The sequence below is a fragment of the Pecten maximus genome, chromosome 17, assembly GCF_902652985.1.
Source record: "Pecten maximus chromosome 17, xPecMax1.1, whole genome shotgun sequence".
In the NCBI taxonomy this organism is placed as follows: Eukaryota; Metazoa; Mollusca; class Bivalvia; order Pectinida; family Pectinidae; genus Pecten; species Pecten maximus.
In genome coordinates, this window is record NC_047031.1 from 23510316 (window position 1) to 23532113 (window position 21798).

The following is a 21798-nucleotide window of genomic DNA, read 5'->3' on the forward strand; positions in this document are numbered from 1 at the left end:
TTGTATGTACGTACATAACATCAAAGTTTGTGTATGTCAGTGCTCTAGAGGTCTCACTCCTTAAAGAGGCTTGCCCGCAGAGAGATCAGAAAAATTGGCTAATAGAAAAAGATTTTTTACACATGACAGATTGTTGGAATTGTTGAGTTTTTCATTTTATTTTCCTTATAAAATTCTGAAAAGTGATATTAAAACCTCATTTTTTAAATATTATTTATTTAATCGCAACCCGCAATAAGTCCCCGCTATAAAGTGGAGTCTAATTTGATTGGCACATCAAAGAAACAAGCACGTGCACAGTGCCGCACCGTGATAACTTCAAAGGCAGCGGCAATTTACAAAGAAGATTTGCCGTTATATCCATACATTTCCCTCTCAGGTTGAGTTTTAAAACGTCTTTTAAATACATATTCTGTAATTGTTTTCAAGAAATAAAGTCGGAAAGCCTCTAATTTTGTCACATAGAAACGTGTACTGAAGTTTATTTAGTGATCGGAGATGTGCCGTTTACCGGTCCGTCTGCGGGTAAGCCTCTTTAAGGGCTTTTTATCCTCACACAATGATAAAGGATTATAATATCTCATAAGATTTCCAGTTTCAATGTTTTAAGGTCAAAGTCAAGGTCATTGTTACTATATTAAGCAGAGGCCCCAAGGGGGCATGTATTGATTAAGTAATACTCAGTATGCTTGTTAATCATGTATTTTTAAAATATTAACAGAGCATTTAACAATCCATCAATATCTAAGGAGGAGAAACTGGAGATGTTCAGAAAGGCATGTACAGTTCATCAGAAAATGTATCGGGATGCCATGACAGGCCAGGCCAGCGATCGACATCTCTTCGCCCTTTATGTTGTCAGCAAGGGACTGGGATATGTAAGTGTACAAATTTATACTTAAATTATATTGTGAATTATAGAAGGCTCAATACAATATACAACAGGGTATACTATTCCAACAAAGGCGAGTGTAGTCTATGGTCGGGCTAGCAAGGTATATAAATATGTCTGTATACAAGTGTAGTCTACGGTCGGGCTATCAAGGTATATAAATATGTTGTATACAAGTGTAGTCTACGGTCGGGCTAGCAAGGTATATAAATATGTCTGTATACAAGTGTAGTCTACGGTCGGGCTAGCAAGGTATATAAATATGTCTGTATACAAGTGTAGTCTACGGTCGGGCTAGCTAGGTATATAAATATGTCTGTATACAAGTGTAGTCTACGGTCGGGCTAGCAAGGTATATAAATATGTCTGTATACAAGTGTAGTCTATGGTCGGGCTAGCAAGGTACACATTAAATATGTCTGTATACAAGTGTAGTCTACGGTCGGGCTAGCAAGGTATATAAATATGTCTGTATACAAGTGTAGTCTACGGTCGGGCTAGCAAGGTATATAAATATGTCGTATACAAGTGTAGTCTACGGTCGGGCTAGCAAGGTATATAAATATGTCTGTATACAAGTGTAGTCTATGGTCGGGCTAGCAAGGTATATAAATATGTCTGTATACAAGTGTAGTCTACGGTCGGGCTAGCAAGGTATATAAATATGTCTGTATACAAGTGTAGTCTACGGTCGGGCTAGCAAGGTATATAAATATGTCTGTATTCAAGTGTAGTCTACGGTTGGGCTAGCAAGGTATATAAATATGTCTGTATACAAGTGTAGTCTACGGTCGGGCTAGCAAGGTATATAAATATGTCTGTATACAAGTGTAGTCTACGGTCGGGCTAGCAAGGTATATAAATATGTTGTATACAAGTGTAGTCTACGGTCGGGCTAGCTAGGTATATAAATATGTCTGTATACAAGTGTAGTCTACGGTCGGGCTAGCAAGGTATATAAATATGTCTGTATACAAGTGTAGTCTACGGTCGGGCTAGCAAGGTATATAAATATGTCTGTATACAAGTGTAGTCTATGGTCGGGCTAGCAAGGTATATAAATATGTCTGTATACAAGTGTAGTCTACGGTCGGGCTAGCAAGGTATATAAATATGTCTGTATACAAGTGTAGTCTACGGTCGGGCTAGCAAGGTATATAAATATGTCGTATACAAGTGTAGTCTACGGTCAGGCTAGCAAGGTATATAAATATGTCCGTATACAAGCTTGACCAGGTGTAGTCTACGGTCGGACTAGTACAGGGTACATAATCAGCCAAATATCACCTTCAGGACGAGCCGACATAAAAACCTCACACTGAGTAATCAGCTCGTTAGGTACATTCACAACAATTATTAGCTCACCTGGTCCGTCTGTCCGTCAACAATTGACTTCTTTTTCATAACCACTGATCAGAATTTGACGAAATTTTGTCAGAAGCATCCCTATGGGGTGTGGACTCAAAATTGTACAAATGGTGGGGCTGACCCCCCAGGGGTCTGAGGGGCAGGGCCAAAAGGGGTCAATTTGGCTATATTAATATAAACGACTTCTTCTCTGAAACCAAGCAAAGGATATCGCTCCTATTTGCCTGGTAGCATCACTATGGGGTGAGGATTCAAAATTGTACAAATGGTGGGGCTGACCCCCTGGGGGCCTGAGGGCGGGGCCAAAATGGGTCAATATACCTATATTTATATCAACGACTTCTTCTCTGAAACCAAGCAATGGATATTGCTCATATTTGCCTGGTAGCATCACTATGAAATGGGGATTCAAAATTGTACAAATGGTGAGGCTGACCCCACGGGGGCCTGAGGGGCGGGGCCAAATGTGGTCAATTGGGCTATATTGATATAAACGACTTCTCCTCTGAAACCGAGCAATGGATATTGCTCATATTTGCCTGGTAGCATCAGTATGGGGTGGGGATTCAAAATTGTACAAATGGTGAGGCTGACCCCACGGGGGCCTGAGGGGCGGGGCCAAGAGGGGTCAATTTGGCTAAATTGATATGAACAACTTCTCCTCTGAAATCAAGCAATAGATATTGCTCGTATTTGACTTTGAGCATCCCTTTGGGGCCAGGATTCAAAATTGTACAAATGGTGGGGCCGACCTACCTGGGCCCTGAGGGGCGGGGCCAAATGTGGTCAATTTGGCTAAATTGATATAAACAACTTCTTCTCTGAAACTAAGCTATGGATATCGCTCATATTTGCCTGGTTCAACCCCCGGGGTAGGGATTCAAAACTGTATAAATGACAGAGCTGACCCCCGGGGAGCTAAGAGGCGGGGCCAAAAGGGGTCATTTTGGCAGAATTTATATAAACAACTTCTTCTCTGAAACTAAGCAATGGATATCACATTTGTATGGTAGCATGGTCATGGGGTGGGGATTCAAAATTGTACAAATTTTGGGGTTGACCCCCCCCCCCAGGGGACTTAGGGGTGGGGCCAAAAAGGGTCAATTTGGCTAAATTGATATGAACAACTTCTATGAAACAGCTCATATTTGACTGGTAGCATCCTTTTGGTTAGGGATTCAAAATTTTATAACGGAAGGAACTGACCCCAGGGTGCAGAGGGCGGAGTCAAAAGGGTTCAATTGGTTTAAACAACTTTTTTTCTGAAACTAAGCAATGGATATCGCTCACATTTGTGTGGTAGCATCTGGGGTTGCGCCAAAAGTCAATTTCATTTCATGGATTAATGCATTTTTGGCATAAAAACCTCACGTACCCATATAAAATGCCTATGATATATTGACATAGCAATACCAGTGACAATATACTTAATCATCATTCTTGTTTCATATCTCATGAAATCCAGGTGAGCGATACAGGCCCTCTGGGCCTCTTGTATTAATAATTTAAATACATTCCAAGTGCCATCAGATGAAATAGGGAGGGAAGAGTTCTGTAATCAAGTTATATATGTCCACCTATATAGTTAACAAGTTATATATGTCCACATATATAGTTAACAAGTTATATATGTCCACCTATATAGTTAACAAGTTATATATGTCCACCGATATAGTTAACAAGTTATATATGTCCACCGATATAGTTAACAAGTTATATATGTCCACCGATATAGTTAACAAGTTATATATGTCCACATATATAGTTAACAAGTTATATATGTCAAACCTATATAGTTAACAAGTTATATATGTCCACATATATAGTTAACAAGTTATATATGTCCACCTATATAGTTAACAAGTTATATATGTCCACCGATATAGTTAACAAGTTATATATGTCCACCGATATAGTTAACAAGTTATATATGTCCACCGATATAGTTAACAAGTTATATATGTCCACATATATAGTTAACAAGTTATATATGTCAAACCTATATAGTTAACAAGTTATATATGTCCACCGATATAGTTAACAAGTTATATATGTCCACCTATATAGTTAACAAGTTATATATGTCAAACCTATATAGTTAACAAGTTATAAATGTCCACCGATATAGTTAACAAGTTATATATGTCAAACCTATATAGTTAACAAGTTATATATGTCCACCTATATAGTTAACAAGTTATATATGTCCACCTATATAGTTAACAAGTTATATATGTCAAACCTATATAGTTAACACGTTATATATGTCCACCGATATAGTTAACAAGTTATATATGTCCACCGATATAGTTAACAAGTTATATATGTCCACCTATATAGTTAACAAGTTATATATGTCCACCTATATAGTTAACAAGTTATATATGTCAAACCTATATAGTTAACAAGTTATATATGTCCACCTATATAGTTAACAAGTTATATATGTCCACCGATATAGTTAACAAGTTATATATGTCCACCGATATAGTTAACAAGTTATATATGTCCACCGATATAGTTAACAAGTTATATATGTCCACCTATATAGTTAACAAGTTATAAATGTCCACCGATATAGTTAACAAGTTATATATGTCCACCGATATAGTTAACACGTTATATATGTCCACCGATATAGTTAACACGTTATATATGTCCACCTATATAGTTAACAAGTTATATATGTCCACCGATATAGTTAACAAGTTATATATGTCCACCGATATAGTTAACACGTTATATATGTCCACCTATATAGTTAACAAGTTATATATGTCCACCGATATAGTTAACAAGTTATATATGTCCACCGATATAGTTAACACGTTATATATGTCCACCGATATAGTTAACAAGTTATATATGTTCACCAATATAGTTAACAAGTTATATATGTCCACCTATATATAGTAAACAAGTTATATATGTCCACCTATATAGTTAACAAGTTATATATGTCAAACCTATATAGTTAACAAGTTATATATGTCCACCGATATAGTTAACACGTTATATATGTCCACCTATATAGTTAACAAGTTATATATGTCCACCTATATAGTTAACAAGTTATATATGTCCACCGATATAGTTAACAAGTTATATATGTCCACCTATATAGTTAACAGAAATTTGTCCAAAAATAACTCTGAACCTAATTTTGTGAAAATTTGTACACTAGCTGGATATAGTGGTGGTGTATTTGAATATTGTTTTATTACCAGAGTGGGGCTGTTAATATTGCTCAACATGGTTTGTCTGTTATTAAACAATATTTGTTAGTGCTATTACTATATATTTTCAATAGGTGGTCATCTTGTATTTTGACTGTCTGAGCTTGTCATCAGTGTTTTTCCTTGTTAAGAAGTTATGAATTTACCTTTTCAATATAGATAATGGTATAGAAATTGTCCAGACAAATACTCCATACCTTCTTAACCGATTTATACACAATATTGAAAGTACCTGTGGTCGTGATTAATTTTTCATTTAAGATTTTCCATTGAGTAATTATTTCTGTTTTCTTTTTATCCTTAATATAAAGTTATATTACCAGGGAATATGAATTAATTCTAAGTTATGATTTTTCTCTAACTCACTCGGTATATTTTTTTTTTCATTTTAAGATTCTATTATATTTATTATCATTAAGGAGTTTTATTTTATTTATCATTTTAACAGTGTGTTGATTTTAAGGCAATCTGAGCCATATATGATACCTTATTGTCTAGCCTAATTACAAACTCCTGAATTTCTTCTTAAATGTTTTAGGAGTGTGACTTCCTGAAGAATGCATTAACAATTCCATGGACACTCTCCACTAGTCAGCAGCCGCAACAACAGATAGCCCGAAGTCCAGACTGTAATCTACCTGAGTTCAAGGATATGGTATGTTGACTCTGTGATTGTCTGTAGTTAGATTTTACAGAGCCCATCTTGTGACCCTCACTGTGTGTATAAACACAGTAGGAACCTAGAAGTTATAAGAAAAGATTTGTTTTATGTGGACTTATCAAACATGATGTAAAATTCCAAATCAAAACACATCAATCATCCCACCGCTGCCACCAATTTCGAACATGATGTAAAATTCCAAATCAAAACACATCGATCATCCCACCGCTGCCACCAATTTCGAACATGATGTAAAATTCCAAATCAAAGCACATCAATCATCCCACCGCTGCCACCAATTTCGAAAAGGAATCTCATGGCCCATTCTGGTTATCCAGTTCGACCTAGCACTCAAGCATCATGTCGTCCATGTTATGTAACGTCATACATATGGTTGGTCAAGTGTTTGAGATAAAACTATATACTAATTCTAAAAGTGATAAATGAATGAGATTTCAGACTATAGATATAGAGATGTGCAACATTTAATTGCAGAGAAACTCTTTAAATAATTTGAACAGTCAAGTTGATATTAATTAATCAGCTGTACTCAAACATTATCACTTACAGTGTGAAGAACAGAAATGTTGATCTCATGAATACATTGTACAATATAGACCTACTACAGCACAAGAAATGTTGATCTTATGAATACATTGTACAATATAGACCTACTACAGCACAAGAAATGTTGATCTTATGAATACATTGTACAATATAGACCTACTACAGCACAAGAAATGTTGATCTCATGAATAAATTGAACAGGTAGACCTATTATAGTACAAATAATGTTGAACTCATGAATACATTCTACAGTATAGACCTACTATGGCACAAAAAAAAATGTTGATCTTATGAATACATTGTACAATATAGACCTACTACAGCACAAGAAATGTTGATCTTATGAATACATTGTACAATATAGACCTACTACAGCACAAGAAATGTTGATCTTATGAATACATTGTACAATATAGACCTACTACAGCACAAGAAATGTTGATCTTATGAATACATTGTACAATATAGACCTACTAAAGCACAAGAAATGTTGATCTTATGAATACATTGTACAATATAGACCTACTACAGCACAAGAAATGTTGATCTTATGAATACATTGAACAGGTAGACCTATTGTAGTACAAATAATGTTGATCTCGTAAATACATTCTACAGTATAGACCTACTATGGCACAAAAAAATGTTGAACGAAATGAAGGACAGTACTGACAGATATGCATGCCCAATGACATCGCAAAATAAAATATATTTTGAGTATGACTGACAATGCAAAAAAACCCACATCGTGAACAATTTCAATGGGCGTGAATATCCACTTTTACAGTACATGACAGCAATAATCTAGTAATATATGATGCTCTTTATGATAATGTAATGGACAGCTCAACCCAACGATTGGACAGATATTTTATAAAGATATTTTTTTTGATAACAAACATGTATATAAGAGTAAGAAATATGATGAAAAACTCAAGTTATCATAACTGTATGCTATTTGTACCTGAACAAAGTTTTCATCTTGTGTCTGGTAAGCTACATATTCAAAATTAATATTAGTTAGAATCTTCAGTTGCAACAGAAATCAACATACTGTTAAAAGAAAATAAACAATTAAGATAAATCACTTAACAAATCACTCTCACACAGCTCACATTCACCGATTTATCCATAAAACAAAATAAATTTCAGCCTCGACTTTGAAGTTCACACACCCAAAAGACTTCCCGCATTGAAGCAATTGGCTCTATATAACAATTTGTCACGATTTCTGTGTTATTTAATGATGTGAAAATAGGAAAAAATTATATTTTGAGTGTATTATGGAATATGTATATCGGCTGTGATTGCAGATGACAATTTCTTAATCCACATTTTTTCTCCAGCTGTGTCCAGGAGGAGGTTTTGGTCCCGTATCAGACGATGGTTATGGTGTATCCTACATGATACCAGGGGACAAAAAAGTGTTTTTTCATGTTTCTGCCAAGAACTCTACACCAGGAACAAGCGCCAGAAAATTCATGGACCAACTCTTTGAAACTCTCCACGAAATGCGGGAAATGTTTTCTGACAAAAACGGACTATCATCATGATGTCAACTTTGAACATGTAGGAACAAGATATATCTTTTTTAACTAATTATGAACTTTTTGAAGCATTTTTAATTGGTATGCACTCATAGACAATACTATTGATAACTTTATATCTGTTTCTAACATCAATTGATATTAATCATGGTTTTAATTTTATGTATCTTTTAATTTATGCCACTATAAATATTGACCTTAACATTATGAAAATACATTAATTTTTATTTTAAACAAAAATAAGTTTTAAAACCTAGATCAATCACTCTTATAGTCCAGGATGATATATTGTAGGGATCTGAATGTGTAAAGTTAACTGGTGTCCCCAGGGGAGTTAATGTAGTCAAGCAGGTGACCCTAAGTCATTTCAACCCTCATGGTCTCTGTGTTAAACCTATGAGATACCCACTACCCGACCACAAGACAACCATATTCATATAACATGACATCTTTTAAAACAAATTATGATTTAAATTATATATACATTGAATTGTGATTTATTATTATGCATATTGTACAATTTTAATACCTTTTTCACTGTCATGCTGGGAGGTTTTATAAACATGGCTTAATGTAGGTAGGATATTTTTTTTGAAGATGAACATCATTATGTTATAGGCAGTGAGGTAATGAAAAGAACCTCGGAGTTATCCTGAGTATTCGACAAAATAACTTTATATAGAATTGTTACTGTCGGATCTGAAGTTTTTATCAGAGTTCAGGATAACGAAGTTTGACTGTATATTTACTGATATTCTATAATGTCAGTGTCACAGTAACCCCATACATGTACCATATCGCTGTGTCCTCTAGTCCATGTTTGGGGATGTTTGTCCGAGACAACCATGACAAATCTTCGGGTTGGGCCAGGCTAGGTATAGGAGAAAACTTATTTTGGGGTCACCTCCAAATATTATGTCATACAAAGAAAACGAGATCCAACAATCTGTATAGGTAGTTCTGTACGTACGGTAGGATGGATTCCAAATAGAATACACGAGTCCGGTACATGAAACATTTGACCGATAAGTACAGACAACCAGACAACATCCATTGGTACAGGTGTTGTCTGGCAGAACTTATTATTAAATATCATGATAGTTTTTATGTTCCTCAATTGATGCTCACAGTATCCTTGAAATATTCAGAATAAATTTCATTTTGTATTCCCAAGTTGAAAGCATTTTAACTTGCACTGTCAACTTTAAATAAGGTTGAACAATAAAAAGAAAACGAGTTTAGAAAATCTGTAGACGTAGAATTTAGTCTTAAAGGTTGAAAAGCAAGCGAGCAATGTAATGTCTATTTTTTCCAAAGATTCTTTCATATTTATTGAGTCAGTTTAGTGACGCAGTCCATTTCTGTTTTTGTAAAAATATTGATATCTATTGGCTACATGTAATTGATGAGATTCGTCCCTGAAAGTGAGTTGTTAGATATACTGTAACAGTTGCTATTTTTTAAGTGTTCTATATATCGCTAAAGTAGATTGACGATACCTTGAAAAGATTTCAGGATTTTAGAAAAAAATATATTTTTGCAGCAAACTACTTGGAAAATGATGAATATTTTAATTATTGAAAAAATCCATCTTGATGGTAACTGAGTGTATTGTATGTAAGAAACAGATATACAGTAATATATATGCTTTCAGAACAAAACAAGTAGGGGCCAGCTATCTCACTCACCAACAATAACATGTATTTTGTGACCGTAACAATATAATTCCTTATTTAATATATGTATTCGTTAACAATCAGGAACTTTTGTAGTTAAGGGAACAGGGGTTGTTCCGTGGAGGATGGAAAACCCAATGTGATAGGATTTTAATTGTACACACATTTTCCTAGTATCCCACGTTATATGTGTCAAATCGGGATTATTTTTTATTTAGTTTATTGATATTTTATTATTTTTATTATTTTTGTGTCGTTTTATTTTTGCTTGATGTACTTCTGAACTTGATAGAGTGTCTTTGTAATATATATATCACAACTCAGCGTATGACATGCAGTTTCTGATTCACTTTTTTTAATGTATTTTACTTTTGTTGACGAAAAGTAAGATTCAATACTTTATAGATATTTATATCTAAATTTAATCACAGTTTGCAGTCGGTTTGTTCTGTATTTAGTTAACACAGAAATTTCTTCAAATGAAACATTTAAGACTTCTCTGCAACAAAGAAATACAAATATTAGTTCCATTATCCCATCTCTTTCAAAGTGTGTGTGTGTTTTTTTTAATTTATTCCCGTGTTTTGTGTGTGTGATAAGCTGTAAATAAGATGTCCTTGTAATTCAGTCAAACCATACAAATTAGGTTACAAAATTGTAAAAAATAGTGTTATTATATCATTGGTTTTATATAGCTAGAACGTAATCTAGATCTCTATACTTCAACTTATAAAGTTTTAGCGTATATTTAGTAAGTGGTAAAACTAAGAACATTTTGTGTGAATGAGTGAACAGGATTCATAAAGTTCTTAATTCTAGTGTTGGAGAAGTAGATTAGAAAAACACATTTTGCCCGATAATTTGCCATACATAAATTCACAAAATCAAAATCATCCTTAACAGAAGCTGGATGTGATTATATATATATATACATGAAAATTAGTAAGTACAACATCTCACGATATCAGTATTATGTGTCAGGATTTAGTGTTAATACTAGTCTGGTGATGCCATACCTTTTTACTAAAGTTATAATCTTTATTTACACCTTTTTGCTACTTATCATAAATTAGAGATGTGTTGGAGAGCAAAATTCACAGTATTACACAAGGAATATATATGGTGTTGTTACAGTATTGTTTGAAATTATTAATTATTTACCTTGATGACACTGGACCTGCAGACCCCAGTTTCATCTATTTAGCTTAAGGAAACTCTGTAACAGTAGTGTTTTTGTTCCATATGAAAGGATTACAGAATGTAAGGAAAGTTTCTAAGCCGAGATTCTCCCTTCGAATCAAATGATGCTTTGTTATGGAAAATGTTTGGTTACAGAATTTTCTGATGTTAAGGAAAATTAACGTAACCAGGGTCTGATATTAGTGCGATGCACATTAGTAGTTTTATATGTGTAATGCCACAAAGGAAAATGTTAAAATACATGAAAGTGATAAATGTTAATGAAAGTTATAAGAAATGGAATGATATCCGGTCATTGTTTAAATGTTTGTCAATTATATTCAGCTTCGTTTTGAGCATAAACGAGTAAGCATTATCTGGTTGGTGTTTTTTTTTTTGCGTCAAAATTGTATTTTGTTGCTGGTTATTTTGTTATCATCGAGTCATTATGAGCTATACCTGTTTCAGTTTACAGCACTTCATCCATGGAATTCACAACCATAGGAAATCGCTCACCGACAGACTTTTATCAGAGAGAGAATTATATCAGAGATCACCAGTGTAAGGTGTAAGATAGCGTATACACTTTCAAAATGTTAACTTAGATATGTTGGCAATCTTTTATCTGTTTACCTCTACTTTGTTTTCATGTATTATTTATTTCATTTCATTTATTTCTGAATATCTGAAATTTCTGTATCGTCAAATCTAGTTTGTGTCAGCCCGGCACATGTATTAATGATTAACATACAAACATCCTGACCCAGAACTTGACTTAAAAAGATGTGTTGGACATGAAAGCAGGAGGTCGATACATACGATGTATATTGTTAATACTTCTCCGGTCTGTGTCCAAAGTTCTCGTAGAACATCCGATTTGACAGAACAATCATAGTGTAATCATGAAATTATGTAAATGAGGCTGGAGACTCAGGAAAATCCAGACGATCGTAGCATGTCATGACTGAGTGCGTGTAATCATATATTATCAATGATCGAATGGGCGTGTATACAGATTATAAATTTTTCGTATTTGTTGTGCTACCAGACAATGATAGCACTCTTGTGAGAACCAAGTCGGAATGCCTGCCCATCAGTGACCTACATCAGCATTAACCGTTTAATCAGGTTACCCTTTACACGTTCTAGTCGTAACTTCTTCCTATACTGAGCTACATCAGCATTAATATTTAATATTTTTGTTCTACTGTTACATAATGATACATCTTAATTTGCCTTTCGTTTTGATACAGACCATGTGTGATACATGGAAGTTAACCATTGTGGCATGTAGGCAGTCTCATTAGACAGAATAAAGTGACCAAGAGGTTTTGTCTCACAGAATGTCCAGATGGAAATGTTGTAAATGCATTATATTTGTATAGAAATGCTGGATTTCATCGAAGAACTCTCATGATTCTGAATGAGAATGTAAATTTAATGTACGAGAAAACAATGCAATTACTTTACTTCTGTTTTCAATCAATTCTGTTTTAGATATGTATATACTAACAATTATTTAGTGATAATAAAGTTCCCTGAATTAGGGCGAGAGAACCAACGTCCCGGTTCTGATGACGGCTAGCCTAGCTAGCCGAAACATGTCAACCTGCTAATAAAACTACAGAATCCAGATGTTGATACTCCATCCTCATTATTTATTAATTATTTAGTATGTCAACAGAAGACAGTCCTTCTCTATTTATACACCCATTATTAAATGCGAATACTTTTTGTTCTCAAGCATTTGAGCAAATTTGAGATTAAAATGTTGACATTTTTATGTAGATTATACTGAACTCCTAGATTTAACATGACTGACAATGTCATTTTCCCGAAGCATATTGTGTCAAAATAGTTTCTCTTTTTTCCTCTCGATACCGATGTGTGAATATTGTTTTATGTTTGCCATTTAGTCAGTTTTGTCTTTTTTTATATATTTTGTGGAACAAAGACACGTGTGATTCATTTACAGACTAATAAAGATATTCCAACTTTATAATTTATCTTTGGCGTTTGTTATATAGGAGTACAGAGAAACAGACCAAGTCTACTCGACTTGTTGCTCCATCGAAGGCATTCCACTCTAAAACTCTCAGTACTTCTATAAGCTGTGTTTTAACTCTAAAACTCTCAGTACTTCTGTAAGCTGTGTTTTTACTCTAAAACTCTCAGTACTTCTGTGAACTGTGTTTTTACTCTGAAACTCTCGGTGCTTCTGTAAGCTCTGTTTCACATTTCAAACTTTTTCTCAAATTCCAACTGTGGGATTGAGCTGAAACTTTCCTGAAATGATCTTGAGATGGTTCTGACCAAGATATATTATTTTTTGGGTTAATCCAAAATCCATGATGGCCGCCGTGGCAGCCATCTTGAAAAACACATTTCAAACTTCTTCGATATCCAGTTCCACTGGTGCCATCGAGCTTGAAATTGGTGAGGATGTTAAAGAAGGAGAGCCAACAAAGTATTGTTATTTTTCAGCCTTGTAAAAACTTTGACATGCAATGACATGGCAACCACGACGGCCATTTTGTAACATGATTGTGCAATCATGGTTTTCCTGAACAACACCTATTTCAAACTTTTTCTCAAGTTCCACCAGTGGGGTTCAGCTCTAACTTATCTGAAATGTTCCTTAGATGGTCCAGACCAAGTGTTGTTATTTTTCGGGTCGGTCCGAAATCCAAGATGGCCGCCATGGCCAACAGTGCCACTATACTTGCTACAGAGTATGTATACTACAATAGTATAAGGGTGTGTAAAGCCTCCTCACCACAGCCCCAAGCGACCCATACCCCTCGATTTATACAACATCTGATCCTCCTTTCCCAATAATGCCACCATTTATGCAAAATCTGTTCCTGAGACTCTTCCCCCAAGGATGTTTCTGACAAAATTTGGTTTAAATCCATATAGTACTTTAAGAGCGATTTAAGGATTTGCTTCTCTGTCCATTATTGGGCCCTGTCCCTCAGGCCCCAGAGGGGAGTAACAACTACCATTTTTGCAAATCTGTTTCCCTTCCCCCAAGGATGTTTCTGACCAAATCTGGTTCAAATCTATTCAGTAATTATGACTAGTAACGATTGAAAGGATTTGCTTCTATATCCCTTATTGGGCCCCGCCTCACAGCAAACATTTATGCAAGATCCCACTAGTTCCCCTTCCTTCAAGGATGTTTCTGATCAAATTTTGTTCAAATCTTAGGACTTTTTGAATAGTAGCAATTAGAAGCAAATGATGATGGACGACGGACGGACTGATAGCAGACGCCGGATGGCCATTTGGGCCAGGTGAGCTAAAATTGAAGACAAAAAAAAAAAAAAAAAAACCTGTTTCCACAGAAAATGCTTTTACTAATAACAAATGATTAAACTACCACAGTAGAAAAATCAGTAAGAATAGAAACACTGGTATGAATTACCGCAAATACCTTGACAACAAAGTATACAGAACAGTAGATGTTACCTTTAATGCTGGAAAAAAATGGTACATAGAAATGGACAGTGTACAGGGGATAACAGACATTCCATAACACAAAATCTAGATTTACAGTTTTGTTGGAATGATTTTATTTTGTTAATAAAATGCAAATATATTACTAAAATTACACACAAAATAAAAAGTCTACCATATAACATACCGATTGGTTATACACTTGACTGTATACAGTATAAGAATAGACTACCAACAATATAAAATACATATTTCAGAAGTCATGTTACTTAAATTGAATGTATATTTGGAAAAAAAAGTTGTAAAATCTTCTAAAATAAAATACTTATGTAAAGATATATCACATTTAGGTGTTGACATTGATATTGAGCACATAATGTCCGATTATCATATACATTCTTAGAGATGAGTCAGATGGATATATCGTAACCTTGGTTACTAAGTCAAACATGATTAACAGGTTTATGTTACTATCTAATTAAAAACTCTTGTCACCAAAAGTAGAGTTCAGGCAGAAAAAAAGCACAATAAATCTCGTTAATAATGAATTACATGGGACGAGAGTACATATTTCGTTATATCCAAAATGCATTATACTGTTTTGAAAAATGTAAGGTTGAGCCGAATTCGAAACTTTCATATACATCTTCTGTACATGAACATATATTCGTAAAAGGCTGAAATTTGTATCAACGGTGTTTGTGTATACAGTACAATTTCTATTGTAATTACTAATCTTACTTAACTTGACTATAATAGTTTCATAATCATTAAACGGTGATTTATTCCTATAAAGAGTAAAATCATGTTAAGATATAGCGATGTACGATCAGATCTATACCATAAAAATGTATTCACGAATATTTAATTCCAAGTTTTAAAAGTGTTTTACCTCAGTTGATGTTCGTAAAGAATGCCACACGCAGAAAGCCGAAAGGAGTCACAAGCTTACGAGCTAACGAGCGGCAACACATGCATTGTTGTAGGACCTACCAAATTGTGTTGCGCTAGTCGCGGTATTTCCTAAACACTGCTGCTGACACTTAATTTTCGTAATTAAGGGAAAGTGTTATATGTAGTTTTAGGATATTTAAAAAAAAATAAAATATTACGCCTGATAATATTTTCCATTATTGATTTTTACAGTTATAGTCCATTTGACTGTTACAATTGAATTCCTAGATTCATTGATGAAATCATGGACACTTTGTTAAACTTATATAAAAAGATGCTTTGGTACAGGACAATACATTCTCACATCTACTCTGATGATTATACTTAGGTTTGTACATTTGACTTTCTGTTTTTCTGTGAATTAATTACAGAAAATTTTTCTTTCTGTTTTTCAGTGAATTAATTACACAAATGACTATAGAAAAATCAGTGCAATATATGATCATATTTAAACAAGTGAAATTTAAAAACAATTATTCTATTACAAACAACAAGAAAATTCAAATCAGACATAAACATTAAAAATAAGCAATCTGTTTGTATTGTTGTTCTAAAATAGTAAATAGCCTAGAGTAATCTACACTGCTGTTCTATAATTTTCTACCCTGGACGGAACAGTTTATCAGACTCTGATACCTTGTATATAAAAATACTGTAAATACATTTATTTTAGAGGCAATAAATTCAATTTGATCAACATATTAATGCATTAGAAATATAACTTTGGGAAGTCATACGTTTAATGTACATTATTGAAAGCACGAAATTTATCAAAACATAAAACCACCTCTAAAATACGTACATTTACATTTTAATACATGTTTCATTAAGTCTACAGTCACTATAGTTATAGAATTTCACATGCTGCACACAACACAAAAAAATCAAAACCATTAATTTTTATCAAAAATATTCCCTTATGAAGAGCTAGACGATTGGGGTAAATGTATTGTTTTCCTATAACATGGTCCTTGAAAAGCTTGGTATGTTCAGTCAACACACTTCAGAAGGCAGATCAACAATTTGAGATGATAAAATAGCCGATGGCAGCATTTTACTCTCAAAAGCTTTGTCAAGGGAGATCACTCTGTCAGTCGTACCTCTTTGGTCAGTAGGAATTTCCTAATATATATGATAACACAGTTCAATCTATAATCTCCTAACTGAATCATAAGGGGGGAAACTCATTGGGAACAAATCATCTTATAGGTCTCACACAACAAATCATCCTTTACCCTTTATATGATACATGTGATATAATCATTAATAAAAACAGAAGCAGTCACGTATCTCAGATTTCTTTAAAAATATCTACAAGAAATTTAAAGTTATACCTAATAAAGTTAGACACTTTAAGTTATATAAAGTATTCTTATTTGGAATTAAAGAGAGAAACAGTTGTAACTGTCAATTGATCAATTATTCGGCCAAATATTTCACAGGAAACTGTAATACTTGTATAATGATGGAGACAATTAAGTGACCAATAAAAACACTTGTTACAAACGTTGTTCTAAGTAATAAACATTTTTATATATCATTTCATTTATTTTAGAATGTTTTATAGAAATAAAGTTCGTCACATAAAGGCTATTTCTGCGAAACAAAAATTTGATTGAAATGTAGTTAAGACTGTATGCACTATATAGGCTGTATAGCCAGCTAGTAGACTAGCTTTTTGATACTAGATTAATTGTATTGCTGTTATGTGGACCAAGGCTTAAACGAATAATCCAGTTTCCTTCATTGAAGGTAACATAATGAACTGATGATTCTGATAAGCATGGTTTACCATAACATTGACATTGTTCATCATTGTCTTTGTATTTTTTTAATTTTTTTTTGACATGTTATTTCAGCTTGCTAGGGATTATAATTTGAATAATTGTTCATCACATCGCTTATCAAGTGCATCATCATCATCATCATCATCATCATCAACATGAGGCTATTAACGTCACCAAGATCATAACATGATTCTAACATTTGATAATGTATCAAATAATTCAATAATGTTTGGGAATTCAATAATGTTTGAGAATTCAATTAAATTCAATAGCACTTGATAAATTAGCAAATTTAATTACAATAAGATGCCTTAATTTCACCAGAGAAATGCTTTTAAACAAATCAATCTTCTTATATTTAAATATGAATATGTTTTCACTCAATAACATCAGAAATATGTAATGGTCCCTTTTCATATATTTAAGAGAACATTCAATTATGAAAAGAAATGTCAATGATAGAACCATGAAAACAAATAATTGTGAAGATTAATTAATTTATAAGCTGTACGTATTACATCATTAATTATTTTCTTGTGTAATCGACTCAAAGTATTCATGATGAGTTTTGACTAATGAAAATAATGCAATTATGATGTTTTATACACAACGATGACACAGATCATTTTTTGTATTTTGTTCATAACTACATTTTCTACATTTATGTCTACCATTGTTTTTTTTCAATTGCCAAGAGTAAATCTCAATACCCAGTAACTGTGTGTCTCATATAATTTTCAACCAATCAGGATGCCTGTTGCATCGTTCTTCTTTGACATCTTGCAGTCTAATATTTATTATATATTTTCAACCAATCAGGATGCCTGTTGCATCATTCTTCTTTGACGTCTTGTAGTCTAATATTTATTACATATTTTCAACCAATCAGGATGCCTCTTGCATCTTTCTTTTTTGACGTCTTTCAGCCAGTTTCTCCTCCAATCCCTGGTCCACACGAGCTTTGTTCAAGTTTACAACTTTCTGGTATTCATCTATCCTTTCGTCATGCATCTTTTTTATCATCTCCATATCACCTGATAAAAAACACAAACAACTCTAGCTTTTTTTGTGAGGTTTGACATGGACTTAGACAATGGTATTAGATTGTGAAGAAAAACAAAACAAAAGTTCCAAATTTCTGACCTAACCAGAATTAACCTTTGTTAAGATATTCCATGCAACATTTCTATATAAGCGAAATCCTGGATTTAAAAGAAAAAACAAATCTTTTTCTAAAAGTAAAACCGTGACTTACCAAAGATTTGGTCCTGTGATGGTAAATCAGCAATTTTTCTTTGTACAGGGGCCGAGGTATTCTCTTGCTCCTGAAGACAGAAATCAGACACTCTCAGCCTCTTTCAGATGTATAATGGAGGTTTAAAAATAGATATAAATATAGTTAAACCATTAACCTTGTAAATAAATCTATGAAAACCTTAGGAAATATTGGTTTAGAATGTTGAGAATTAAACAATAATGTTGAGAATGAAATAAATGATATTGAGAATTAAATCAAAGTTTTATTGACATTACTACATACCTGTTTTTGATGAATATGCGATGTTGTTCAATTGTTTGATTTAGATTGATAAATTGAAGAAGTCAGCTTCATAACTCTGGCATTTAAGCATCAAAATAAAATTTTGATAAATTTAAAATGTGATTTTTTTTCAAATATTTTTTTTTTTTATTTTTCCAAAGTTTTTTATGTACATTACATAAAGATCCACACACACATTTTCTTTCACACACTGAAATAATGGATTTGGATGGGTACACTGATCATCACTGAAATTAACATAGTTATAAGATATATTAACGTACATTGTTTGCATCATCATCATCATCATCTTGTGATTTTGATGTCAAGTTTTGTTTGAAAATTGAAATGAATAATTTCCATCTCCATCAGAAAGGGACCAATCACACTGCGAATGTGACCTAGATTTACTTGGTGGTTGTTGTTGATGAAACAGAAGATGCTTACTATCCTGGAACGCCTGGTCTTTAATCATCCTCGTATGTTTTAAATGGTGAATGCAAATCTATACATGTTGTTCGAAATTGCTTTTATTTTATCTATTTTTGGATTGCTAGTTATAGTGAAACAAATCTATAAATTTTGTTCATATTTCCTTTGACTTGCTCCATTGATTGTGAATCTATAATTACAGTTTCACAAATCTATCAATTTTATTTATATTTGCTTTTGTTCTATGGATTGTAAATTCATCAAAACAATCTAACAAATCTATATGTTTAGTTTATATTTCCTTTCACTCTCTCTATATATATATATATTGATTGCATATGTGTGTATAATACCTATGTAGTTATATACCTACAGCATGTGAGCTGAAGTAATATCACTCACCAGATCACCGGCAGGTTTAACGTCCAATCCCTGCATACCCTGTTCTTGATCATCTTTCTTTGGCTCTGTAAAATCAAAATATAGTTCCCATAGTTTAAAACCTTTCCTTGAAACTAAATGTGACATTAAAAAAACATCTCAAATTTTAAATTGGCTCGAAAGTAAAGAAGTAGTAATTAATCCCCTTTCAGACGAGAACATCCTCTGTATTTATTTATACACGGTATTAGTGATGGTGCATTTTCTATCTACATGTGTTTTATAAACTCCATATGATACTCAGGCTTCGAGATATCATCTCAGAATTAACTTGAATACAAATTTTAATGTTTTCTAACAAACAAAAGATGAATAGAGAAAAAATGCAGGCGTTTAGGATGAGAATAATTTTTTTTTGTTATCCTTATCATCTAACTTTCCTCCATATTTGCATCTGAATTATTGTCACACCATGTATGTTATGGTAAGGAAGGAAGTAACCAAACTTGTCAGTTAACTAGATAACAGGGAAGGGATTAACCCGACTTGTCAGTTAACTAGATAACAGGGAAGGGAGTAACCAGACTTGTCAGTTAACTAGATAACAGGGAAGGGAGGAAACAAACTTGTCAGTTAACTAGATAACAGTGAAGGGAGTAACCAAACTTGTCAGTTAACTAGATAACAGGGAAGGGATTAACCCGACTTGTCAGTTAACTAGATAACAGGGAAGGGAGTAACCAGACTTGTCAGTTAACTAGATAACAGGGAAGGGAGTAACCAGACTTGTCAGTTAACTAGATAACAGGGAAGGGAGGAAACAAACTTGTCAGTTAACTAGATAACAGGGAAGGCATTAACCAGACTTGTCAGTTAACTAGATAACAGGGAAGGCATTAACCAGACTTGTCAGTTAACTAGATAACAGGGAAGGGAGAAACCTGACTTGTCAGTTAACTAGATAACAGGGAAGAGAGTAACCAGACTTGTCAGTTAACTAGATAACAGGGAAGGGAGGAAACAAACTTGTCAGTTAACTAGATAACAGGGAAGGGAGGAAACAAACTTGTCAGTTAACTAGATAACAGGGAAGGGAGGAAACAAACTTGTCAGTTAACTAGATAACAGGGAAGGAAGTAACCAAACTTGTCAGTTAACTAGATAACAGGGAAGGGATTAACCCGACTTGTCAGTTAACTAGATAACAGGGAAGGGAGGAAACAAACCTGTCAGTTAACTAGATAACAGGGAAAGGAGGAAACAAACTTGACAGTTAACTAGATAACAGGGAGGAAACAAACTTGACAGGTAACTAGATAACAGGGAAGGGAGGAAACAAACCTGTCAGTTAACTAGATAACAGGGAAGGGAGAAAAAAAACTTGTCAGTTAACTAGATAACAGGGAAGGAAGTAACCAAACTTGTTAGTTAACTAGATAACAGGGAAGGAAGTAACCAAACTTGTCAGTTAACTAGATAACAGGGAAGGGAGGAAACAAACTTGTCAGTTAACTAGATAACAGGGAAGGGAGGAAACAAACCTCTCAGTTAACTAGATAACAGGGAAGGGAGTAACCAAACTTGTCAGTTAACTAGATAACAGGGAAGGGAGGAAACAAACTTGTCAGTTAACTAGATAACAGGGAAGGCATTAACCAGACTTGTCAGTTAACTAGATAACAGTGAAGGGAGTAACCAAACTTGTCAGTTAACTAGATAACAGGGAAGGGATTAACCCGACTTGTCAGTTAACTAGATAACAGGGAAGGGAGGAAACAAACCTGTCAGTTAACTAGATAACAGTGAAGGGATTAACCAAACTTGTCAGTTAACTAAATAACAGGGAAGGGAGTAACCAGACTTGTCAGTTAACTAGATAACAGGGAAGGGAGTAACCAGACTTGTCAGTTAACTAGATAACAGGGAAGGGAGGAAACAAACTTGTCAGTTAACTAGATAACAGGGAAGGGATTAACCCGACTTGTCAGTTAACTAGATAACAGGGAAGGGAGTAACCAAACTTGTCAGTTAACTAGATAACAGGGAAGGGATTAACCCGACTTGTCAGTTAACTAGATAACAGGGAAGGGAGGAAACAAACCTGTCAGTTAACTAGATA

At 33.8% G+C, this 21798-nt stretch overlaps 2 protein-coding genes across 4 annotated transcripts in view; one reads left to right on the top strand and one right to left on the bottom strand.

The window, feature by feature from the left end:
• Window positions 1–13125, top strand: part of LOC117315361 (carnitine O-palmitoyltransferase 1, liver isoform-like) — a 37259-nt gene extending 24134 nt beyond the window's left edge. For both annotated transcript variants that reach the window (XM_033869517.1, XM_033869518.1), the window contains 3 exons: window positions 722–878; window positions 6035–6151; window positions 8071–13125. In XM_033869517.1, the coding sequence (XP_033725408.1) occupies window positions 722–878; window positions 6035–6151; window positions 8071–8277 (481 nt within the window). In that variant the 3' untranslated portion in view covers window positions 8278–13125. The remainder of the gene's footprint in view (window positions 1–721; window positions 879–6034; window positions 6152–8070) is intronic.
• Window positions 13126–14579: 1454 nt separating this feature from the next.
• Window positions 14580–21798, bottom strand: part of LOC117315358 — a 40723-nt gene continuing 33504 nt past the window's right edge. For both annotated transcript variants that reach the window (XM_033869514.1, XM_033869513.1), the window contains 3 exons: window positions 19701–19765; window positions 18582–18651; window positions 14580–18360 (listed from right to left, as the gene is read on the bottom strand). In XM_033869514.1, coding sequence (XP_033725405.1) covers window positions 18212–18360; window positions 18582–18651; window positions 19701–19765 — 284 coding nt within the window. In that variant the 3' untranslated portion in view covers window positions 14580–18211. The remainder of the gene's footprint in view (window positions 18361–18581; window positions 18652–19700; window positions 19766–21798) is intronic.